This window comes from Anopheles gambiae, chromosome 3 (genome assembly GCF_943734735.2).
Source record: "Anopheles gambiae chromosome 3, idAnoGambNW_F1_1, whole genome shotgun sequence".
Taxonomy (NCBI): Eukaryota; Metazoa; Arthropoda; class Insecta; order Diptera; family Culicidae; genus Anopheles; species Anopheles gambiae.
The window spans coordinates 85,328,463-85,351,903 of record NC_064602.1 but is presented as its reverse complement, the minus strand read 5'-3'; the positions used below and the strand labels follow the sequence as shown (position 1 = coordinate 85,351,903).

The window sequence follows — 23,441 nt, the reverse complement described above, 5'->3', positions numbered from 1 at the left end:
CTGTTTGCAGCTTCCCGGACACCTTAACGCCCGGCAGGAATTTAGGGTAGCGTCACCCTCGGGAGGAATGTTAGCGAAGGAGAGGGATTGCCATATCAAATTGCAAACAAAAGATACAAATTCGCTCTTGTTGCCCCGTCCTGCCCTGCATGTAGGCCGATCCTCCATCATACACCGACTCTCCCTGCATGTAGGCCTGCACGAAACACTCTACCTTAAAAGCGACCAACGCGTCCTGCTACTGCTCATTTCGCTAAAAGTCTGGAAAAAAGTGGGCCGCAAAATTGTGTCTCTCCCTTGCCGGGGGAAGAAGAAGCACACACCCTGCATACATGCGCTCCCTTTTTGTGTTGCGCCGGAGTGGCAATTGCTTTTAATGTTTTCATTATCCTCTCCCGGCTCTAAGGCATCGTGTGTGCGCTACTCGGCGGGTCGGTTCGGTTGGCTCGCGATGGTGGTGATATTAATTGTCCCTCTTTTGCGCTCAAGAATCACGGAACAAACAACAATAGCCACCATCAGAGCCTAGCTCATCATCGTCAACATCGTCGTCTGGCCATCTTTCCATGCGCGGTAGAATGTCATGAAAATGTGCCCGAAAAAAGGATCAAAGGGAAAGAGGATGAATGAAGCAAGCAGAGCGTAGGGTAAGGGTAGGACCGAAAACCCCGTCCTGGAGAGTGCAGCGAACCACTGTAGAGCAACTTCAGCGAAGGGAGCAAAGTGTGAGCAAGATTTGTTTAGCTCTTAAAATAAGTGCTGGTTAGAGGAAGGGGAGGGGGGGCATGTTGTTCCGTGCAAACAATGCACCCCGGCAAGTCAACAGCACACACCGGTGGCATTGGATCGGGTCAAGTATGTTGTGTTCCACCTGCTTGATATGCTAATAACCCGGGCGGAGAACTCAACGCGGGTGTCATGTGCTTTTCGTCTTCTTTTTTGAAAAGCATTTTCCCTTTCGACACATTTGTTCGCTGTTTACTAATTGAGCTGTGTAAGAAAGGGTCATCCTAATGATTGCTGTTCCAGGAGCGCCAATCAGGCAAGTCTCCGCGTGGCGTGACATCTAAAGGCGTGATGCGGATATTATCAGTTCCCACTTGTGATTCTTCACGTTCAAGTGCGGCCCTGCGATGGGGCTTGATTGGCTGAATGTCAAGGTCCTCTGTACGAGATGGATAGATTGATTCGATGCTCTGTGTTTTTCCCGTGCGTTACTTAAGCCATTGCTAGCTTTGTGCATATAAGCCAATGCCACGGTGTAAGCCAATTTTTTGTTTTTTACTCAATTCCCTGAACCGTCTCACTGCGCTGGGATCTTTCCACTGTTTGCTAATGGGAATGAGAACAGCTTTCGATTGCTGCCAATAAATGCGGGTCAACTGATGTCACTTGCGTTTTGCAGCATTCATTCCCGCCCGGATGACCCCAACAGATCGATTGAATTAAGAAGAAGAAGAAGCAGAAAAAACACGCCTTTCCCGGAACAGTTCGATTGAGTTCAATTCCTGTGAATCAAATGCCCGAAAACCCAAGCCTGCAGTGCGTACACAGTCGCTCACGGAAATTAGTGCCTAATTCCTTGCTGGGAGGGCCCACACAAATGTCAATCGAATGTTTTTTGTTTCGGTTTTCTTTTTAGGCGCTTTACATCACAATTTCGCACACAAACAGCCCGCAGATCACGCCACACTTCCACTGAAATTGAACACCTCGACTCATTAGCAGTGACATTTACAGCCGGGCCACAAACGCCACCCGAATAGTCCCGTCCGTTATTTTTAGCGCCAGTGCCGGATTGTTTCGATTTTCGGGAGAAACAAACTGCGCTCAAGGGGAGAGCGAAACCTGACTTCCCCGAATACATTACGACGTTTTTTAACGAACGTTTGTAAACAAATCTTTACAATGGGCCCGGCACGCACACGCACCGACTGGGCAGCAAAAAAAGAAAAAAAGGAAACAACATCCCCCCACACACACACACACACACATACACATAGTACAACAAACTTGCACTTTTTTCTTCGCACATTGCTCACCGTTGTAATAACGCGCTCGTCTTGTGATACATTGCGATTTTCGCTTGACCTTCCGTGGCTCGTTGCCCGTGCCCAATTATGCAATTGTATCGCCGCGGCTTAACGGCTTGGCGGCCAGAGAGGAACCGCAAGAGAGGGTGGTTAGTACGAGCTGTTAGTACAACAGTGACGCTTGTCACGCTGAACGATCGTCGGCGTCGTTGTGATCGTCGTACGATCGTATGATCTATTTCCACCGAACACCGAACGACCGGCGACGGGGCGTTTAAAAATAGTTCCACATTCGAGACCAGATTCGCACCCGCCCGATACGGTTTGTGACCCGTTGCGGTGTGTGGTAGTATTTTTGGCAAATCGTACGATTGTGTGCTAGGCAGCCTTAGTACACGCTATCGCACGCACTGGCAACATAGAGGGCGCCACTCAATTGAATTGCAACGGTTGATTGAAGCATCTAATCGATTGAAACTGATTGGGGAGGAGCGAGTGTGTGAGAGTATGAGAGAGAGGTTGAGAGAGAGAGAGAGAGAGATGATTTCATGTTGGCGCTAAATAGTAGATCAAATGCAAAGCAACGTATCAGTTGCATTAGGGGTTCTCTTTGCTGAGGTTTTGTCACACGATCTAACCAAACCTGTCATACATTTTAATCGATGATCGTATAGCTGTAGTGTAATCGATACAAAAAGCAAACAGCTACAGCTCAATTCTAGCCAATTCTAATACTCGTTCAACATCTTTCTTCTATTTCAGGTTGCAATTTTCCACCTCTTCTTCTCCAATCGGTCAAGGTAAACTACATCATCAGGGCAGCATTCTCCTGCGTTCATCCATTGATATTAATCGGCTCATCGAAAACTTTGGTCGATAAAGCTTTTTTTTTGCACCCTCCCGCCCCAAGTTCAACATCACGCCACACCAATACGAAAAAAAGCCCCTTCTTTACGACCTTATTATATAGGCTTATCAGCAGCAAACCAGTTTGTGCGCGCGTGTAGAACGAAGAACAAAAATCACGCTATCGGTTCAAATGTTTGCACCGCATCAGGTTACAAATGCTGGAAAACCACATTCTGTATGTGTGTGTGTATCATTTTTTTCGGGATTTCACGGCTTGGCGATAGCAAGCCAAACACGAAAACCCGTCTAAAAGCGCAATTTCAAATGCGCGTCCAGTGGTGGACCCCGATTGCCATTCAAATGAATGCGCACGTTTGCGCGATGATAGCGCGATCAATTCCGTTCTATTTCCGCCCGTGTTAAAACTTAAAACTGGTAGAAAATGAAATTTGGTCACCGGGCTGGAACTTTGAACATGCGTTTTGCAGTGGATATTCCATTTTTTTCTTGGGTAAGAGAAAAGATGCATTGCAGAAGTGCTGGAGCATCCATTGGCTGGGACCAATTTGCACCTTTTTCAAAGGGGACTGTCTACCATCTCACCACCTCACTACCGGTGGCGTTAGGCGCGTCGGGTCAATTAGACAAGATTTGCTAATTTCACAAAAAATAGCTTCGGGTATGAAATCTCACCGAATAGAGCGCAGGAATCTTGAGGGAGCAACTTGAAGGACAGTCCATTTCTCAAGTAGGTGCACCTAACAACCGGAACTGTTTGGTTAACAATTAAACCCCCGCCCTCTTCTACTGACTCGGTTTGCTGGACCGTAGTTCCAGCACCATGGATTGGAGTGGTTGGAGTATCCACAAACTTTGCTCCAAAATTGCTCCAAAATCCGGTAGGCTTTATCGCACTGACCAGCCACACTGGACCAGGTAACTGGTGATGATGACAGCAATTAAATACTTCACTCCACCCGCGTGGTAAGGCCGGACAAAAAAGGTCACTTCAGAACGCTCATAATAGGTGTGGTACGAAGGGTGTTTTAAGTGCTCTCTCCCTGTGGCTCCGGAAGATCCCCATTTTGCCTAATGCAAAGGACGGCTCCAGATGTCCAGAGCGTTTGTAAAGTCATTCTTCCAAGCATCAACAACACAACTGTTGGCCTTCGCCGGTGCACAGCGAGTATTGGGCGCAAAGAATTCGGGCATCCTCATCACAATCGATATGGTTCGATAACTTACCTACTATCGGCTAGACTCGTCTCCTTGCCGACTACCCCGTTCCAATGGAGTCGCCGTTCCCGCTCGCCATCGTTCAGATAGTCGATGAGTAGAAAATTTTCAATAATACCGCCGCCACCACCACCGTCGCCACCACCACCTCCATCGTCGCCGATGTCATCGTACTGCTGTTTGGTACCATCCCGATGGAGTTGGTGCCGTTGGTGACGTGTATGATGATGAGGATGATGGGCGGTTGGTCCACCGGTGACGACGCTGTTATCTTCCTGCTGCACTGTCATCACTGGAACTGTCAAAAGCAGCAGCGTCAAACCGGTCACGGTGAACTTCAGGACCGATTCTAGCCGTTGCACCTTGCTGCTGTGAACTTTCACTTTAGACATTTTGCTCTGTGTTGACTTGCACAAGGACACCGGGTAATCTGAAGAAGAAAACACAATACGCAATACTTTAGTAAAATGCTTTATCACCAGTTTTGGGGAAATGGAATGGAGTATTGTAAAACTGCTCTTTTTGTTCTATTTTAGAGTATCATTATGCACACAATTCCGGGCAGTACATCACCCTGCCCAAGATGCAGAACTTATTAACAGGACCACTGAAGCACACACTCGCTGAAGGAAGTACATGGGCTCCCCAAACCCTATGTCGATCACTCTCTACTAGACCAGAAACACACAGACGCTAATTGAGCGTAAAATTAGCTTGCTTCGCGCCAACACCAACCACCCCGGGCAGAACCGACATTCAGTAAGAGATAGAGTGTAGATACTCTCTATCCCGAGCACTGCTAAGTTGAATTTCACTCACTAACGGATTTTGTTTTCACAAACTTCTTTTTTTGCATCGCATTTGCCGCAGCGCGCGCATTCAACTTACAATAAAACTAGCTCAGGAAGACGCAATTTGTAAACTGCTGAAGCTGAAGTTATCCTTCCACAAAGGCTGCTGTATTTGGTGTTTCTTTCAAGGGCTAAGAGCCGCCACCACACGCCAATCGATCAAGCCACCGCCCGTCAGGCCCGAAATCAAATCCGCTCGCCTTTGCCGAATATTGATCAATGTCGGATATCGGATACTGCCGATCAGTGATGTGGAACACGGGCTTCGCAAGCGTCGGACACCAGTCGTGGATCAGAGTTTCGACGACGACGAACTGCGGCTCAACGCAGACAGACGGCAGACACGCGAATAACGCGCCAACGATTCAACGGCAACAGTTTTATACGAACGCGCTTTTTCGCCGGCCCGTCGGTCGTTTCTTGCACCAACACATGGGAGAGAGAAAAAAAAACCGTTGGCAACCGAAGCTACTGGCTGCGGGGCGCTCGTTACGCCGTCGTGCCTACACCCCTCTGCCTTCTGCGTCATACTTGTATTTCCTCTTTCGCTTCTTTCAGGTACTTTGCCCCGTAGCCAAGCAAACGATGACGTCGAGCACGGTGTGCGAAAACAGGGTGGCCCCAAACATGGGGAAGATGATCGTAGAATTTTCTAGCGCCGCGCTGGGTCGGACCCCGTTTGCTTCAGTGGGCACTGGAGGCGTTACTTTAATGTACGTCAAAGAACGTTGTTGTTTTGGTACAATTTGTCTCATTTAGCGGTAAGTTTAGGTAAAAAAGTTTTAGTTAATTCACAAATTAATTATTTTATTTTAGAGCTCAAGATAATTAACTTCAATCTTCGACTACTCATTAGCATCGATTAAGGGGTTGACGCGTGTAGAGAACGTCTCAGAAACAACATATAAAAAGTATCATCATTAGACTATACGCCTCAGTATAATGAACCGATGTTCTTAATACGTTTTTATCAGGTTCCTGCAGTCCCACCCTGTGAAGTGGCAGTAAAAACACGACCGTATACGAAGAAGTGTAAAGTGATCGTCCGACATTCCTACAGCCTGTGGCTGGCTGTGTGAGTAGCTACTGAGTGGGGGGAAAAAACAACATACGATACGACATGATGCAGGTTTTGGCATCATCATCGCCGAGTGCCGAGATAACCGGGGGTTAAAGAGTTTGAGGATTTTTCGCAACTCTAACACATTGCACCATTGCTACCGATAGAGTGACGACTTACTAGCTCTACTGCGTACTTTCCGGTCATGAGCTGCGCATACGTACTTCAACCTAACCGTATCGGTAGGTACGTTTCCGATGAACAGCGATCCGGTTCCGCAGAAGCTTTAAGATACGCAGGCATCTTATCTTATCACTGCTTCTTCGAAACGATACTTTACAAACGACTTGTTGTTGGTGTTATCAGGCAACATCAAAATTACCCCACCCGAAGCATTCGTAAATGGGGGGGAAGGAATTGGCTGATGCAAGCCTCATTGACAAACTCACCCCCTGAGGGAACAACGTTTCTTATGTCAGTTCGTGTGTCCGGTCGACTGTTTATCGTTTTTCAGCACTGTAGGGCAATTCTTCGGTACACGTCGTACACTTACAGCAAACTCGTGCCTTGACTAAGCACACCCTTGAGTGTAGCTGTGCTGTGTAGCCTCCAGACCGAGCCTCCACGTCGCTAAAGTGTGTGGTACGGGGGGGCTCTCACGCCGTAAGTCGGACACGTCGCACCTTTTTCGCTACCGACGATTGCTGCAAAGCTCGGACGATGAAACACGATCGCGTGATGTTGATGATGATTGTACGGTTTACCTGTGCGGGGTCGCATACGGTCGTTAAAATCATACGATGAGTGACGTCACAACGCCATTCACCGTACTTGACCTACCGTGGCGCCAACATGTGTATAGGTATCGCCAACTCACGCCAACAAACCAGTCGGTGACGTGGAGGTACGCTCGATATCACCAATATAGAGAGCACGTGGCTCCTCTAGCCGGCAAATGCAACGTATCCATGATGCTTTCGATTGCGATAGTGCGTATTGTTTCTACTCGATCGCTGAGTGGAAGCTACCAAAACAAACTTTCTCGTTCGAACGCAGCACCCGGCAGCTCCGTTCCAGTATAGAAAGACTAGATTTGTTTTATTTTCTCTCCCTCTCCTTTCGTTTTGATCGTTTGAAAAGATCGTTAAACACGATCGTACCGGTCCGTTCGGCTCAAGCGCTTCGCCGATACGCACACTAACGTACACCGTTCGTCGACCGATTCCGATTCCGAAGACCGAATTTAGACGCATCGATGCCCCGACAATGCTACCGAGATGGAATTCGCAGAAAAAATCGAAGATCAAACACGGCAACATCCGATGTTTGGGAGAATATCCTCGCCCGCCAACGTAGCTTTTGCATCACCGGTGTGTTTTGTGAGCGTGAATCATGGCAGTAATGTGAGCGTCAACTCTGTTTTTACCCGGAGGAAGTATCGTACGATCAGTGTTTGCTTTAGCGTGGCAATGATTCGTCACACATTGCGCTGAGTCAATAGTCACCATGTACAGAAGGCTTTTGTTTTTACCTATACACCTGTGGTACCACCCACACGTACCGCTTACTCTCCACTGTGTTGCGGTCTGATAATGCCTTATGCCGAGTAAGTTGTTGTTTATAACTGACGCGATCAATCATGTAAGGTCGCGTGTGACCTTGCCGCTGCACCTCGTGCTACGAAACGACACTTCCCCGCCGCACTTACGTGCGTTATCCACGGGAGTAGCTGTTTACAATTACACGCCATTCGCTACATCTGGCCGGCGTAGCTGTTTATCTCGTAAAGCAGTGATGCGAACGTCTGTAAATCGGAAGGTAATGATACCGGTGCGTCGGTTGATTACGTGTCGGTCAATTACATTGCGCATTGGGAATGGCAATATTGAGTGAAATGATAATAGTAAACAAATTATTTTATATTTTGGCTGTGGTTTAGAAAGCAAACTGAGAATTACCTCTTTTTTAAAAATAATGATTACTCATTCGAGTGGTTCGAATGAAACTTGTTAATGAATTCCAATAGCTTTTCCTTTTTCGTTTCAGGTGACTAACTATCTACAGGACTGTATATGGGTTTCTGTAATATGATTCAGAGACCTTCAACACATCTACTAAGACAAATAATGTAAATAACAATATTATCCGTTGAATTTAGGGTATAGAAAATATTGAGAAATTTTTATACAGTTAAAATCTATTATTTGAATTGAAATGAAGTTAACACTTGCTACACGTAATTTTTGTGCCTAGAAATGAAAAGTATATCGCTTTTGAGCTTGTGCCTTTTTTAATCCTTGGTACGCTTGGTAGGTTTCTTAAAGTAATTCAGAATCATGTGAAACATGTATATAATTTTGTTTAATTTCAATATTTGATTGATGGGGTTTTGTTTTGTATAGGAAACGAGCATATCGGACGATATTATACTGAAGTCTTTTATTTTAATAAAAACTATATAGAAAATATACTCTATGAAAGTTACTGTTATCATGGAGGAGTTAACGCTGTATTGATAGTATCAATGCTTGATGGGTATTCATGACTGATCGTTACTACTTTAACTTCTATCGAAACTTTAACTTATGAATCAGCTAAACGCAAAAACTGCACTGTACAATTTTTGTGCATTATTCATTGCATATTGTACCATTATTAAGGAATGAGAATCATGTCTTTTCTTTAATAAAATTATATTTGTATAATTAATGAATTTGATCAAAACCACATAAGTTTTATAGGTGACTCTAAAACGTGATATTCATAAAACGTGAATATTCCAGTATTGGTGATGTTTTTTTCGGAACACATTGGATTGTTTGGTGTCTCCATCGAATGTGATTTTATCTGTCAATCGGATCGTGTAGGTTTTGTAGGAACACCCTCTTATTTATTGTTTATTATTGTAACAACAAAACTCATGCAAATGATCACTATATTAATCAACATTTGGCAGCACATCCGATAAAATCACGTCCAATTGAGCACTGACACCAAACTTAACCGCATAACTCGAAGCTTTCTTCAAAGGTAATATGTAGATTGTTCCACTCAAATCTGTTCACGCAAATAAAGCTACAAGAAATAGAAAACTTAGTTGCGAAAGCACAGATTTAGCGCAATTAGTGAAACCAATTTGTTGAACATTCAATTGATCGCAATGTCACGTTTTTATCCACTAACTGCGTACGCCAATGATGAAAACAACAGATAAATTCTAACTACCAGCCCGACCAATCCGGCGCCATTTGCATGTCCCTAGAAGGGCTTGCATTTGATTGAGTGATTGGCATAATCATAGCGCATGCAATAAGCGATCAACATCCCGGGGGGGTGTGTCTACGCGATCAAACCGTGCTGATCGTAGGTCATGCAAGCGGCGTAAATGCTCGAAGCAAACAACATCATGCAATAGCGCATACGTACGCAGTAACTCCCATCCGTCACACTTTGACCCACAGCCGCGGTGGACAGCTTCTCGAATTACCCGACGGTGTCTACATCTCCGCCAACCAAGAGCGGGCGCCATTAATCGCGCGCGCGCGCCTGTGTGTGCTTGTGTGTATTTCTGTACCAATTATGACTCTATTAATTTAGCGCATTGAGCAAACGATACATTGCTAGTAGGGGGAATGAATGCATCGCTCACTGGACACGCGTAGGTGTTATGCATTTAATTGCCCTCGCCATCTTGTGGTGCTGTGTGTCGTCGGTGCGTCGGAAGAAACAAGCGCACCACGAAGAAGCAGGAACACATTAGAGCTTTCTCGCGATCGCGATCCCTGGGATGCCGATTGATGGACGCAATTAATGCAAATCGCTTTCCATGCCCCGCCGCACGGTTTGTCCCCCGGTCGTACTGCATCGGGTCGATTATTTCAAGCGGCTCTTTTAAACACATTTTGACGGCAATTCTTTTTGCTGCTGCTGCCGCCGCTAAGCTTGGTCAGCTCTTCATCCGCCTTCGGATTTGTTTTTTTCTTTACCTTTTTTGCGTAGGTATAAATGAATGGAAAATCTATCGATGTAAATCCATCCCTGTGTTGGCTTCGCTAATATCGCCGGGAAATATTATTTGTCATTTGTGTCGCTAGCACCACAGGACATCGCTCATAGATTATGAATGCCATACGTGAACGAGCGTTAATGATGAAAATATTATTCCTATAAAGTCGGCAAACAAAATGAATGAATGGAACGCACTAGGTGGTTGATACTAATTGAATGTTCCCCTCAGTGCCGACAGCGACGTTCAGGGATTGGTACAAATTGACGTAATTATATAATAATATGCGAAAGACGTTAAATGTTTATGTTTTTAACTTCGACTTTATCATTGGAATGGGGTGTATGATGAGATTATGTACCATTTCTATGCAATGCGATGCCGATCATAATGAATAGAGCAATTAAACTAATGTACAGTTTTATTTGCCATGAGTTAATATTGCTTCAAGCGTGTCTGATCGATGTTTCCATCCAATGATTTGCTAATCGCTGATCGCTGTTTATATTTTGATGCACAAGGACACCATTCCAACATTCTTGGCATACTTTCGCAAAAGCTCACGCGTGATCATGTTCTCTATCTTTCTAGCAAAATATACAACACCTTCGCATGTAACTTAACTCACCTCTCAATTCGCTTGACGATCAATTTGGAAAGACACGATCACTTGCACGCTTAACCTAACACCAGCACCTAACTTCACTTGTCACGCAAAACGGCACTATCGCAAAGTGTAACTCGATATCAAACGCAACACGCTCGAACACGCACGGCCCCACGGCAAAACGGCACGGAATTCCACTGGTTGGAATTTTATCGATTTCGATCGAGTTAAGTAGAAGGAACAAAAAAACAACACAATCTGCATTCAAAGTATGCAGTAGAGCAATTCAACCATTCACACAGTAGAGGGGGAGGTTTTAAATTATCTTTTACCACTGGGTAACTTGACACACTTCCAGCTTAGCTTATCACGATGAGGTGGTGCTTTTCTGTGCAGGATGTTGCCATTAGCTTCTAACGAATTGCTTGCACTTCTAATTTAGTTCCCGGAATGAGGGTCGTTTTCTGTCGGTAGTACTCTTTATTTATCCTTTGGTTATCGGTTAACTGGATGCACTTTCTTTTCTTCACAATAATTTTCATCCCCTGCCACTGCCCGCCGGTATAACGTTAGTCAATATTTATTCTGCTGATTTCTGGTGCCCCCGGGAGCACCACGATCAATGTTCGGACCGCAGCTCGATCAAACTGCACAGGTTAATGCGCGCGTTTGACCAGTTTCGTTTCGTTTTTTCTTCCTTCATGCCAATAAAATTAAACCTCCACGGATGCTTACTTCACACCTCGTTAAGCGGGCTTTTTTTTTCTTATCTCACACTGCACGGAAGGAAGGTCGTTTGCTGGGCGCTTCCCAGTAAAATCACACTGATCGGAAATTTGATTGCGCCACCGATTAAATCCCCCGAGATCACACCGCGCGAAGGGCTGGTGGGGTGAAAGCTCTGCACCAACCTGGGCAAACCTAACGAATCAACCACTTTACCGGGAGCGCACCGCACCAAAGATAGAATTTATTATCTTTTCAATTAAATCAATCGCTTGATTGCATTATTATTGGCTGTGCACCTTAACGTGGCACCCCGGCGGGAAGCACCGCTGCACAAGATTGCGGACTCGGCCGGCATTAACTTTAACGTTCACTGACACTTGCACATCGAATTTCTCACGAAAAAGCCCGTCGTTTTTATAATCACGTTGTCCTTTAGCAAGTGTGGGCTTGCGATTAATTTCGTTTTCGGTTGCATCTGCAGAAAAAAAGTCCGTAATTTTACGTCGTGATCTTGCGAGCCGCGATTGCTGCGTTTTTCTGGTAGCGACGAACACCGGAATCGATCCGCACAGGAGGACAGCCGTTAGCGGTTTGAACCGGGCGATGAAATCTTTCAACCGGTCGACCCCGCGTACCACCGAGTGCCGTATCTGCGTGTATACGACACACGCGCATGTCCAGGCTGCGGAAGCAGAATAGGTGCGATGCGACCGTGTGACGTCGCGTGAAGGGAGTCTGTTGAATACGGTCTGTGTACGCGAAAGGGAATAGGGCGAACTGAATTGATTTTTTAACTAGCTGCTCGCGGGAAATTTATACTTTTTAAGCAGCATTTTTGATGCGTTTTTATGGAAAAATGGTGGAAGTGTTTAAATTCAGCAAGAAGTAATATGTAAAGTGAATCGTTATTGAAGTAGCTGATGCTAGCTAATAAGGAGAAGGTAATGTTCTGACAAGACTTTTGGTTGGAAGCCGTTTTTATTTCCTTCTTTCTTTGATGAAACTGGTCTAAAAAGACTTGGTTATTCATTTTACAATTTTTGTACTCAACTTCAATATAGTTATAGTCTTAACCACAGATACGAGGACGGTCCGGATGGGAATCGGGTCACATCCTGTCTTGTGGGGACGGTGTGTATGACAATTGGAGTATTGAGCTACTCTTAAAGGGGCTCGTTAAATATGAACAAATGGTCAAGCAATCAGAATGCGACTGAAGATATCATCCCTGTGGTTTGTATTGAAAACGTTTAATATTTTAATATTTAAAAGATTTTTCAAACTGGAATCAGATAATTTCATTCGAATTATTTTAAATTTAATTAAAATTGACCGGATAGCACATTTTAATATCTGAACCATTTTAACTCCTAACTCTTAAAAAGCGCAACAATCGATCCTGTTTGCATGCCCACGATTGCTCGATCACCTCGTGGTAATCGTAGTGATGCTGATGTAGTTGTGGCGCGCCCCATTGAAGATTGACGATCGTTCGTTCGATGCACCTCTTGGCGATGTGGAGCGTAAAGCGCCTTTCGATTATGATTTGATGGCTGCATAAAAGACGCTTCGGAGGCCGCGGTCCCATCGTCCAGGAAGTTATCAGCGGGCCTTATGCACAAGAGCTCGTAAAACAGCTTAATTGGTTGTTAAAACACAGTGTTGTACGTACGTTCGCTTTTTCGCCCCACCTCCCTTTTCGAAACACACTTGTAGAACGAGCTTGTACATGTGAGGAGGGGGGGAGTATGGTGACGATCTTCTAAGGTGATTTCTTCGCGAGGGATTAGCTTCAGCGCTTCGGCGATGTGTTCGATGTGCGAGACATGTTGAACATCTTTATGAGGGAGACCAGGACCGGGAGACGCGGTCTGGTACGATTGAGTGATAAAACCAACTCCCCTTCCCCCTTTCTGGTCTGGTGCTAACCTTTAAGATCCAATTTTCTAGTCAACCGGGCAACATTGGAGTGCGGAGCATTTGAGCGAAACAAACACACAGGAAAAAGGTGGGAAGAAATTAAATTATTGGCCCAACGATGGGGCCAGCTTGACGGCGAGCAGTTTAGCATGTAGATGATTTTACAAGTTTACGACTGTTTTGGAAAACTGGAACAAGGATTATAAGACGAACAAGAGAGCGAGGGGAGGATCGCTTGCGGCCAGTGACTACAAGCGTGATTTGGAGTTGATCGACACATTCACAATGCTAGTCGCTTGTTGCACTTTTACTGAGCTGAAGATGAGAAGTACAATAAAGATGTCTAGGAGAATCGTGGAATCGTTTGAGATGTAACATTGTGGCTCATAATTCCCACACTGTTGGATTGCAAACTTTATTGCAGTTTTATGTCCTATCTCGACGTTATGCAAGCGTGCCAGATGTACTTCTGGCTCCATCGAAAGTCATGATTTACCCTCATGCATTAAGTAAATATGTATATTATCTAGTGAGCATTAAACATTTGAACTTAATTGAACCAGATCGGAAGCCTGATCAGGATCATGCTGTGTGGCGTGACTGTCAATATTGTTTCTTTGAAGGCTTATTCCTTTCAAATAAACAACAACCACCGTTCTAGACGCTACACAAACCCCAACACCACCCTCAGTCAGTTAGTCAATAAAGTAATCAACTTATAACTCTTCCCGCCACGCGTTGGAAGTACTTTGCCGTTGGCCCTCAGATCCGATCCATCCAATTGATTCCAGCCAAGTTTTTGCTGACACAGGCCATCCAACTAACCGCCCGGCATGTGCAAACAAGAAGATGCCCAAGAAAGTGTGGAGGAAAAGTGTTTCGTAAAAAAAACATGGCCCTCGTGTTGCTACACGCCGCCCACCATGTCTGATCACACAATGTCTGACACCAACGGAAGCTGTGTATAAAACAAAAAACAATCTCAGTGTGTACAAACAAAAAGAAAACATTCCTACAGTCCCAGGTCGTACGGGACAGTGCATGCAGGAGGACAGTCTGTTGAAATCTCAATTAACCATGGCAAAAGGAAAGTGAAGTGGTTAGCACACAGCTTCCACGCACCGGACGCCACCAGGTTCATCGCGGGCCGATTTGCGCTGCCCTTTTTGTGGAGTCAGTCAGGTGACAAGGTGGACAGATTTCGTCTTCACACGAGGCGGCTAATTGATATGCAAGGTGTCTTCGTTCGTTCGTTCGTTTTTTTACTGCGGCTAGAGTTCACAGTTATCACACCATCCCTTCGTTCGCCTGCAACACGTGGTAGGACAGGGCCCATCAGACTGTCAATCGGGTTGCGCTCATTTGCGCGAAGCAATGGCGCAAAGCAGCCATTTAAATTTGACAAGCACTTTTCTCAGGGATTTTAATTGACACGCAGCGGTTAATATGGGTACGTAAGGGCATGACGTGCGCAGCCTAATTAATGAGCCTGTGGGTCATAGTAGTAAGAGTTTGATAAGAGTAAATTCAGAATGATCGTTAAGCTGCCTCAAAACAACCCGAACGCTGTGCTGGAAGCCGTTGCTAAGCAACAGTCACGCTTCCAACGGACCGTCTGTCACTTTGCAATCAATCTATGGGGTTGAACCAAAAGTAACATGCAATTGTGCAATTTTTCAGTTTACATAAGCATCTCAGGCATTTTTTATGAGCCGAATCGGGGCATTTTTATGAGCATTTTTTAATGTACGAATCATTGCCAAAGTGTTAACATCATAGTCTCGTCATAATACTTGAAGCGCGACCAGTTCACTTTTTGTCCAAGTATCAGTTAACAAGCGCCTCCAAAATAACCTTTAAATTCGTTTTGTTTTTTGCTCCAACTCGCCGATATTCGATTATCGTTGCCGGTTTGATGTTTTTTGCTCACGGCAGTTTACTCACGAGAAGATCGCCCAGGCTATAAACACGAAATCGGTAACGACGCCCTTGTCTACCCGGTTCCTTCTTTGCAGTTTCGGTAAGTTTTAATTGGATTTCTTTCCCCAAAATGCGCGAGAAAAAACTCATTCCATCCAATTTGCCTTTAACTGACTTCAGTATAGATATACTTTTCTTTTATTAATGCTTATTATGTCCGCCTATTATTGACTTCGTCCTTGCGTGTCTTGCGCCTTGATGCCGCGCGCGAGATTTAAAGTAAGCTGCCCAGCATTCAAGCAAACGTTTAAACTGTTTCTGCTTAAGTAGGGAGTCCCGACCGTCCTAGCGTATGTTGCGTAATCTCGTAATCACAGGAGGTTGCCTTATCTGCTGGGGCACGCTTCAATCCCGCACCGACGGTACCGCCTGCATGACGATCGACTCCTTGATCGGGTCCGGATCGTCGCCCACCAGGTACGTTAGGATGCAGGTCAGATCGACGGGCTCGCCGGTCGGATTCGCTAGCAGCAGCACCTGCGTAATGCCATCGGCCGGTGGCCGGAACGGTTTCGTACCCGGCAGACTGCAAGCGGACGGTGGCAGCAGCCGCAGCTTGCATGGCTTCCGCACGCTCGCGTCAAACTGAAAGCTGGGAATGCTGGTGCGGCCCTGATTGATCGTCGAGATGACGATCACCGTCACGTCCGGTCGGGGATGGTCCGCCGCAAAGTTAAGCGTAATCTGCAGGCCCTCCTTATCGTCCAGCACGGTGCGGGACGGTTCCCGGCTCGGCTGAATGCAGTCCAAATCGATCACAATGTCTGCCAGCGCTTTCAGTTCCGGTTTGCTGCTGGGCACCGTTTCCGTTGCTGTTGGTGCCGGTCGCTCTACTTTGGTTGGAAGTGCAGAGGAAGTTGTCGCCGGTGCGGCCAGGATTGGATCGTCCTCTTCCGATCCAGCCGACCCGGTCGGTTCGGGGTTTGAGACGGCAACAGCAGTAGTAGTAGTAGTAGTAGTTGGTGGCTCTTCGGGCGGTACCGCTCCGGAGAGAAGCGTCGCCTTCATACCGCTAATGATGGAATCGAGCTCGGGAATGGATTTGCTAGACGCACCGGCTACCGAACCGTTCTGTGCCGGTGCTTTCGACGGTGCCGGCCTGCCTGCCGTCGCTCCCAGCACTGGTGAGGGGGAAGCATTGGCCCTGGTTTTAATGCTGCTGAGAATGGAATTCAATTCCAGTAGATTATCTTTGGGTTTGGTTTCGTTCGGCTTCATCCCGTTCAGCCCGCTGTACGTGGTTGCAGCGCTTTGGTTGGCCGCAGCTTCCGGAAGCAGTATATCGTTCCCGACCGTTCCCCCATTGCCATGCCCGGTCGACGAAAATATGTCACTCAGATCGTCATAGTTGGAGCGGTTGGAGGTAGCTGTCTCTTTGCCGCCACTGCCCGGCACCTCGCCGGACACATCGAACAGCGTGTCCAGTGGATCCGAACCGGTAATGTTGGGAGTGTAGCTCATGGAGGGGAGTAGTGGTGCGGTCGTTTCGACGGGATGGGACAGAGCGGCCCGCTCTGCCGGCTGCTGGTTCAGTACCTTCATACGATACTTGTCCAGCGCTTGCGTCAGTGCATCGTTCACTTCAAATATTTTCTCTACAAAAAATGGAATAAAAAATGTAAAAGTGAGTGAACGGCTATGTGTAAGTGAAGTCTCAAAAGTCCAACAGTGAAGTAACTAATTAGAAAGTAAGTAGAAAACAACAAAATAACAAATAAAAACAGTTTCAAATAAAAACAAACACATTCCGTAACTTGCACCCAAAAGGAAAGTGACTGAAAAAATGCATCCAAAACAAAGGAAGAGAGAGAGAAAGAGTCAAATACATAAGAAGCAAGAAAGGGAAAGCCATTGTACAAGTGTCGTTACTAACCAAATTCGCTAGCTAAACTCCAGAATTTGCCTACATTCTTGCATCCGCTCTCAAGAGACTGAACTGTGTGTGAGGGGTGATTCATTGCGGTTAAAGGTGAATAATGTGGCCAGGGCGATGTTGATGGTGTTCAGGACGACGATTGTGGAATGAATTGGGAAAAATGGAAAGCGCAAGGCAGAGCGCAATGAGAGGTGTGTAAAAGTAGAGAAAGACAGAGAAGGTGGAGTTAGCAAAACGGTTCCGTACGAAAGTAATTGAACGAAAGATGGTTTACTTTGCTTTCTTTTTTTAAAAAAAACAACGAATGTTAGCAAAAGTGCACACGGGAATAATGGGACACAGACACAGAAAGAGAGAGAGAGAGGATGATAAAGAGAGAGAAATCTTACCGAGCATTTCCTCGCTGTGTTGCGTTTCCTCCGCCAGCCGCACGATCGTGGGATGGGCACTTTCGCACGATTCGTAAATTTCGCTCAGCACCGCCAGCCCGTCGTCGGACGTTTCACCCGCCCGGTACTGGTCGAGCATTTCCGCCAGCAGCTTCGTATTTTCCGCCACCTTCTGCAGCTCCGCCAGACGGCGGCTCTTCATCTGCGTGCGGCGCTCCTCGTCCCGGTACAGGTTCTGTATCAGCAGGTTCGCCTTTTCGAAGTTTTCCGGCTTGCCGCTCGCGATCAGCTGCTTCAGCTTCTGCTGCTCCTTGTCCAGCATCTGGCCGCCGCGCTCGTCCAGGTGGCGGGCCGGCGGCCCACGGATGATCACGTTCTGCTGCGACCGGTGCTGGATCCCCTGCGTGGCGAGCAGATTGTACGCTTCCTGTATTTTATCGCAATCGCACGGATCGTACTTGTTCGTCCAGGTAAGCAGAATGTTTAGGATCTACGAAGCGGGGGGAGATAGCATTAATGACACATTCAAGGGGGAATCATTATTTGAGCGGCACTTACACGCTCGGACACTTCGCGCGGTGTCTGGTCGCCGTTGTACTTCTTCGAAACCATCTTGATCAGCTCGTTCAGAAACCGGAACTTGTTGATCTCCGACCGGAACTCGCGCCCCAACGATTCCATACATTCTTCCAGCGCCTTCGGAGGGAGGAGCGGCCGCGCAAGGGAAGAACAAAAGGTAAACATATTGTTGATTACATGGTTCAGCTTATCACAAAAGACACACACACACGCACGCACTCACCTCGAGGGCAAGCAGCGATTCCTTCGTGTTGGTCGACTGTATCCGGCTGACGAGCAGCTCGCGGGCGATGGACATCTTCGACGGGTCCTTCTTCAGCGTCAGACAGAACTGATCGATTGCCGACACGTCCAAATCATGATTGTTCGGGTGGACGGCTTTTCCTGCACGGCCAACAAAACAAAAACAACAACAACAACAACGGAAAACAAAAAGAAAAGCACAATACATTATTGACCGAAGCCGGATCACACATCTCTTCAACAATACTCACGCAAATAGCCGTCGAGAACCGTCCGCACGTCCATATTCTGGTGGCCCGCACGATAGGGGGGAAAAAACAACGGAAGCCCAAAAACACACACTCTGCAAACTCCGCGAGCAATTCTTCACTGTGTGTGACTTTTTTTTTTTTCTTGCAGCCGCTGCAATTTTTTCTTCCTTTTCTCGCTCCTTCGGGCACCCGTCACGTATCGGCAAAATGTATCGGGGCCGTGTGTCTGTTCCTAGTGCGCAGCGTAGCGAACCGGTGCGCCTTTGTTTGGCTGCTCTAGGAGCGGTGGATAGACGTGCCGATTGAGTGGAGCGCTACAGAGGGGTATAAACGGAGCGTAATCTAGCCGAAATGTCAATGGGGGCAGTTGGTTTGTTTTGTTTTGGTCGGAGTGCGTTTAGTGGGATTTTACAAAACTGCTCCAAATTACACAAAAAGCGTTTTTTATGCTCAATTTACACCAAATTACACAAAAAAATCAATTTACTCACCAATCAAGGGAAGAACGCCCTCGAGGCGTTGAGCATTATTTATGGCGTACGAATGGGTAAAGAAAACCCGTGAACCATTTTTCGAAAGACGCGAATGTCCTTCGCGGGCACGGATTGAATATTAACACAAATAATCAATTTATTATTTCTGTAATTCTAATATCAACGGCAGATATTAACGGCCCGGTACGCTCTTCTAGAGGAGTTTTCCAATAATACTGTGACGTAGAAGCGTTTGTCCTTTGGCAGCACGCGTTTCATTTCCTCTGCCACGATCGCTCGATCGCACACGATCATCGTGTCTCGTGTGGGCCGGCTGGAACAGAATGAAGAAAACGTCTGCGTAGGGCGAAATCAAAAAGGCACTTAATTTTCGTACCATCTATCGCTGTTGCCAAATCTCGTATTTTGCTTGTTTCAAGTTGTTTTTGTATCCTCTTGCTTCCAGCCGTATCCTCCATCTCTCTATGCTGCGGTGGATGGCACCACGTACACCACCAGGGAAACCCGTTCTTGAACCATTTTTTTAAATGTTGCATACCTCAACATGATATGCAAGAAAGTCGACACACACACACACGTATTGTGTGCAGAGGGACATAAATTAGCAACCGATTAGCATGATTATGACAAATTGACTTTAAAAACGGCGCATTTCGTTGGAACAACCCCAAGGGGAAGAATGCATCCGATACTGTCCTAAAAGGATGCATCAATAATGTTATGGTAAGATAGGCGGGGAAGATGGCACAAGGAAGCATGGGTTCAGGTCGAATCGAAAAATGCCTCTTACGGTGGAAGGGATTTCCTGGAATTCTCGCACGATGAGGCATCTTCCTTTTTTTTGGGGAGGAACTGAGTAGATTATTCTTGAGAACTCGTTCGTTGTCGAATTCAAATAAGTTAAATGCACCACAAAATGAGCTCTTTTTCCACCCCATTCAACAGGTCCCATTGATTGACAATTGAATTAACCTTCGGGTGAGCTGAGGATGATAACGAAGAATTCGTTACGCGGTACGCGGATATTTTTAAGGATTTTTTTTCCTCCCAATAAAATCCAAGCCAATGAACTCTTATTTAGAATCTCATAAATTTAACCTTCCGAAGAAAACAAAAACTGCACCAAGAAACAATTTGGCATGCGAATGTGGCCCTTTTTCACTTCGCTTCGTCCACCAAAGGATCGTTTCGTTAGGTACAAGTGTTCCTCCCCGCATGATGTCTGTGGTGCAACGTGGCTGCAACGCCACGGGAGGTCTCGAGTGAAAAGGAACAAACGCACCTCCCAGAAGAAAACAAATAGTGAGCAACGATTTGTCAATTGTCCCGGCAAACATTGCAATTATGATCCTGGTTTCTCCTGGTGCCGATGGTCACCGACTCGACTCGACTCGTTTTGCAGGTAATGGACTCTAATTAAATGGCTCAACAGTTCAGCTACCGGGGTTGTACGGTTTGTTCAGCTGTGTGCGACATTCTTGGTAACGATCTCGGGAAGAATCATTTGTCCTTTTTGTAATGCTTATTGTCCCCCACCCAACACCAAAAACATCCCACTAACGGACAAACATCTTGCCTACACGCATGTCATACCAAACTGAACCAACGCACCAAAGGGATAAACGGTTCGCGGGAACGATCCGTTGCCAACAACGAAAAAAAAAAGAAGGATCGCAGTAAATAAAATTAAGACAGGTTTCCCTTCTATGGGTTTGCCGCCGTTGCCCACAACTTTGCAAACGTTTCGCTTTGGGCCGGCTTTTTGATGGTTTATTGCTGCCGAGATGGTGTGGCGGATTTTAAATTATCTCCACGCAGGCGCAAAGCGATGGGATTGCGTTCCTTTTCCTGTCACGCCAGTCACTCTTGTTCCTTGTGCTACAAAAGCACGAAGCGAAACAGTGTAGCAGAGACAAACAGGGGGGCAAGCAGAAAAAGATTCCCAAATTTTTTTGGGGTCCTTTTCACCCAAACATCCCGGTCAGTGCTTTTGCACAAAAATGGGAATACGATCACTTCGGACAACTGCAAGCCCACGATCTCCTGGAGTGCGCCTCATAACCTGAAGGGACTGCAATGCAAATGCACTGCCACGAGCGGTCAAACATCCCACAAAGCCTCCCCCCACACCCCCTGAAACGACCCATCCAAGCCGCTTGATTAAAAATGCATGATTTAGTGTGCGCGCGCAGTGGGCCCAAAAGAGTTTGGGGAGAAGAAAAAAAACTCCCGAAGGCGCTTTAATTAATATGTAACGATCGCAAAAATCACTTTAACCACTGAGGAAGTGTCAGTGGCCGCGAAGAAGGGTGGCCCGAAAGCAACACCAAAGTGAGAAACAGTAGGATGATGATGCCTTTCGAAATGGTTTGAACGAGCCACGCACAGGGAGAGTTTTGCACGAGTTGATTGCTGTCGCCGAGCCGTTTGGGCAGGTTCGATGGCTTTATCACGATGAAATGTCGAAGTGGAAATTAATGTGGACGATGTGGGTCGTTGTTGGTACCGGCGAAACGGGACACGTTTTCAGTAGGTTCGAGTGATTTGTTAGTTTGCAATGTGTGACAAAATGTACCCGCGATTCAGATTTGCTGAAAAAACATGGAAATCCAATTAGGGTGATTAGTGGTTTTTGTATGGCAAGAAGGTGTGAAAATCATTGTTTTACATCAAAAGACTCTGCCTGTTTATAATTTCCGGCAATGAGGAACTTTTGCAGGATTTTTTTGTTAGTAAATTTTGTATTAATTTAATTCCTCAATATGATTATTACATAATACTTTTTACATTTTATTTCAATTAAATATAGCTAAGAAAAAGCTGCTTAAAAGAATTGAGTTTAGTTGCCAATCAGTTGTCCAATCTCGGCGATTTGTATTTGTTCAAGGTTCGATAATCGATTCGATTCGTTCATCGATGATTCGAGTTCCAATATTTAATCCAGTCATGCTTTAATCCAGTCATGCTAAAACCATTTCTTTATTTTCATATTCAACGGTCCTTTCAAACAGCATTTTCGATTTTCCGACAGAGGGCGCTAGCGTTGTTAAGGAGATGCGCAAACTAGCCGCAAGCAATACTCTCGGAGTTTAAAAAAAAATGTCTGGAATGATGCCACAATGTTTGCAATAATGTTGGGACAGTTAACGCGCACGACTTAGCAACTTGCCTGTCATGGGTTCAAACCGCATATGGACCGTAGCACGGACTGAGGGCAATGGCAGTGACTCATTCAATGCGATGTTATCGGACGTGCTATTTGGAGTACAGGCGTCCCCCGAGTTACGACCCCCTCGAGTTACGACGATTCGCAGATACGACGATTTTGATTTTGACAGTGAAAAGTTGTCGGTGACAAGAAATTGTTTTATTTTTTGAATTTCTGTGCTGATAACCGTTACACACACATTTTCAAAGATTCTATAACTACCCGATCTTCAATATTTGCATCGTGCAAACGACTTTTGCTGTAAAATTAATACATTATCAAACATTGTTGCAAATAAAAATCACAATAGCATAGATTTCGTCTTTTCAACTTCGGTTATAAACTTAACATTGTCAGATATTCGACATACGACTTTTTCGACTTACGCCTTGCTTTGGGGCATTTTTTCGGTCCCAAATACAGTCGTATCTCGGGGGACTATTGGACCTGTACTATTTGGAATGATATTGCGATTATTTGGATGACTCGATGATATTTTTAAGAAGGGGTTGGTACCACTTGGTAGCACTTCATACCATTTTAAAGCGTGACATCGGTAATATGTGGATATTGTAGGAAAAATTGCAAATTTATGTTTAATTCTCGTTAAACTTTTGTAGTTTTTATCCCAAATAGCCAAATTTGCTTATGCAGCTAATTTTCGGACGCTAAAGATCGCTGCTTGAATTCGATGTCATGCATTAAAAAGCTTTAAAATTACACCATCTTCGGTACACTTTCTTAACTAACCTTCAAGTTCCATCGTGAACCAATCACATCAGGCTAACCAGCCGCAAGGTACCAAGTTTTTGTTAAAAAGCGCCATAGTTCTGCAAAGTACCGTCTTATCTCTTAATCAGCCACAAAGTACGACATCGGAACGATTTTTCGTTAAACAGCCTCAAATCAGCTATAGAGTTCGAGCTGGCTATTTGGGGTATAAGAGGTATTGCTTGTCTCGGGAACTACCTGTATAGGCCGGCAAGACAGCGTAGACTGTTACGCCAAGAAGAAGAAGAACTATATTTGAGAACAAGCTTCATGCATAAATGTTAATAATTGATTTATTTTGGGAAGTTCTATAATTCTCGGTCAATTAATTTATTTAAATTTTAATTTACTCTTAGTCA

General features: G+C 45.6%; 2 protein-coding genes across 5 annotated transcripts in view; both read right to left on the bottom strand.

Moving 5' to 3' along the window:
- LOC1271189 (uncharacterized) overlaps positions 1-11,977 on the bottom strand; it is a 31,931-nt gene extending 19,954 nt beyond the window's left edge. The window contains exons 1-2 of one of the 3 annotated variants that reach the window (XM_061653372.1): positions 10,664-11,977; positions 4,128-4,548 (exon numbers count right to left, since the gene is read on the bottom strand). In XM_061653372.1, coding sequence (XP_061509356.1) covers positions 4,128-4,510 — 383 coding nt within the window. In that variant the 5' untranslated portion in view covers positions 4,511-4,548; positions 10,664-11,977. Of the gene's footprint in view, positions 1-4,127; positions 4,549-5,006; positions 5,358-10,663 lie in introns of those variants that run through there. The other 2 variants (XM_061653371.1, XM_309938.4) reach the window with 2 other exon arrangements.
- A 3,393-nt stretch (positions 11,978-15,370) lies between these two features.
- LOC1271190 (ADP-ribosylation factor-binding protein GGA1) lies at positions 15,371-18,838 on the bottom strand. 2 transcript variants are annotated; one of them, XM_061657283.1, is made up of 6 exons: positions 18,610-18,773; positions 18,339-18,499; positions 18,095-18,232; positions 17,537-18,026; positions 17,145-17,207; positions 15,371-16,866 (listed from the first exon to the last, which is right to left on the bottom strand). In XM_061657283.1, exons 1-6 carry the CDS (start codon positions 18,641-18,643, stop codon positions 15,617-15,619), a joined length of 2,136 nt encoding a protein of 711 aa, XP_061513267.1. In that variant the 5' UTR covers positions 18,644-18,773; the 3' UTR covers positions 15,371-15,616. The 2 variants fall into 2 exon arrangements, with proteins under 2 accessions (XP_061513267.1, XP_061513268.1); XM_061657284.1 differs by lacking the exon at positions 17,145-17,207 and having other exon boundaries at positions 18,610-18,838.
- Between the last annotated feature and the right edge of the window lie 4,603 nt (positions 18,839-23,441).

Coding starts and splice junctions, on each gene's coding strand:
- LOC1271190 (XM_061657283.1), bottom strand. CDS start 18,643: ATGGACGTGCGGACGGTTCTCGACGGCTATTTGC. Junction 18,233..18,338: donor AATCGCTGCTTGCCCTCGAG/GTGAGTGCGTGC, acceptor CTCCCTCCGAAG/GCGCTGGAAGAATGTATGGA. Junction 18,027..18,094: donor CGCGCGAAGTGTCCGAGCGT/GTAAGTGCCGCT, acceptor CCCGCTTCGTAG/ATCCTAAACATTCTGCTTAC.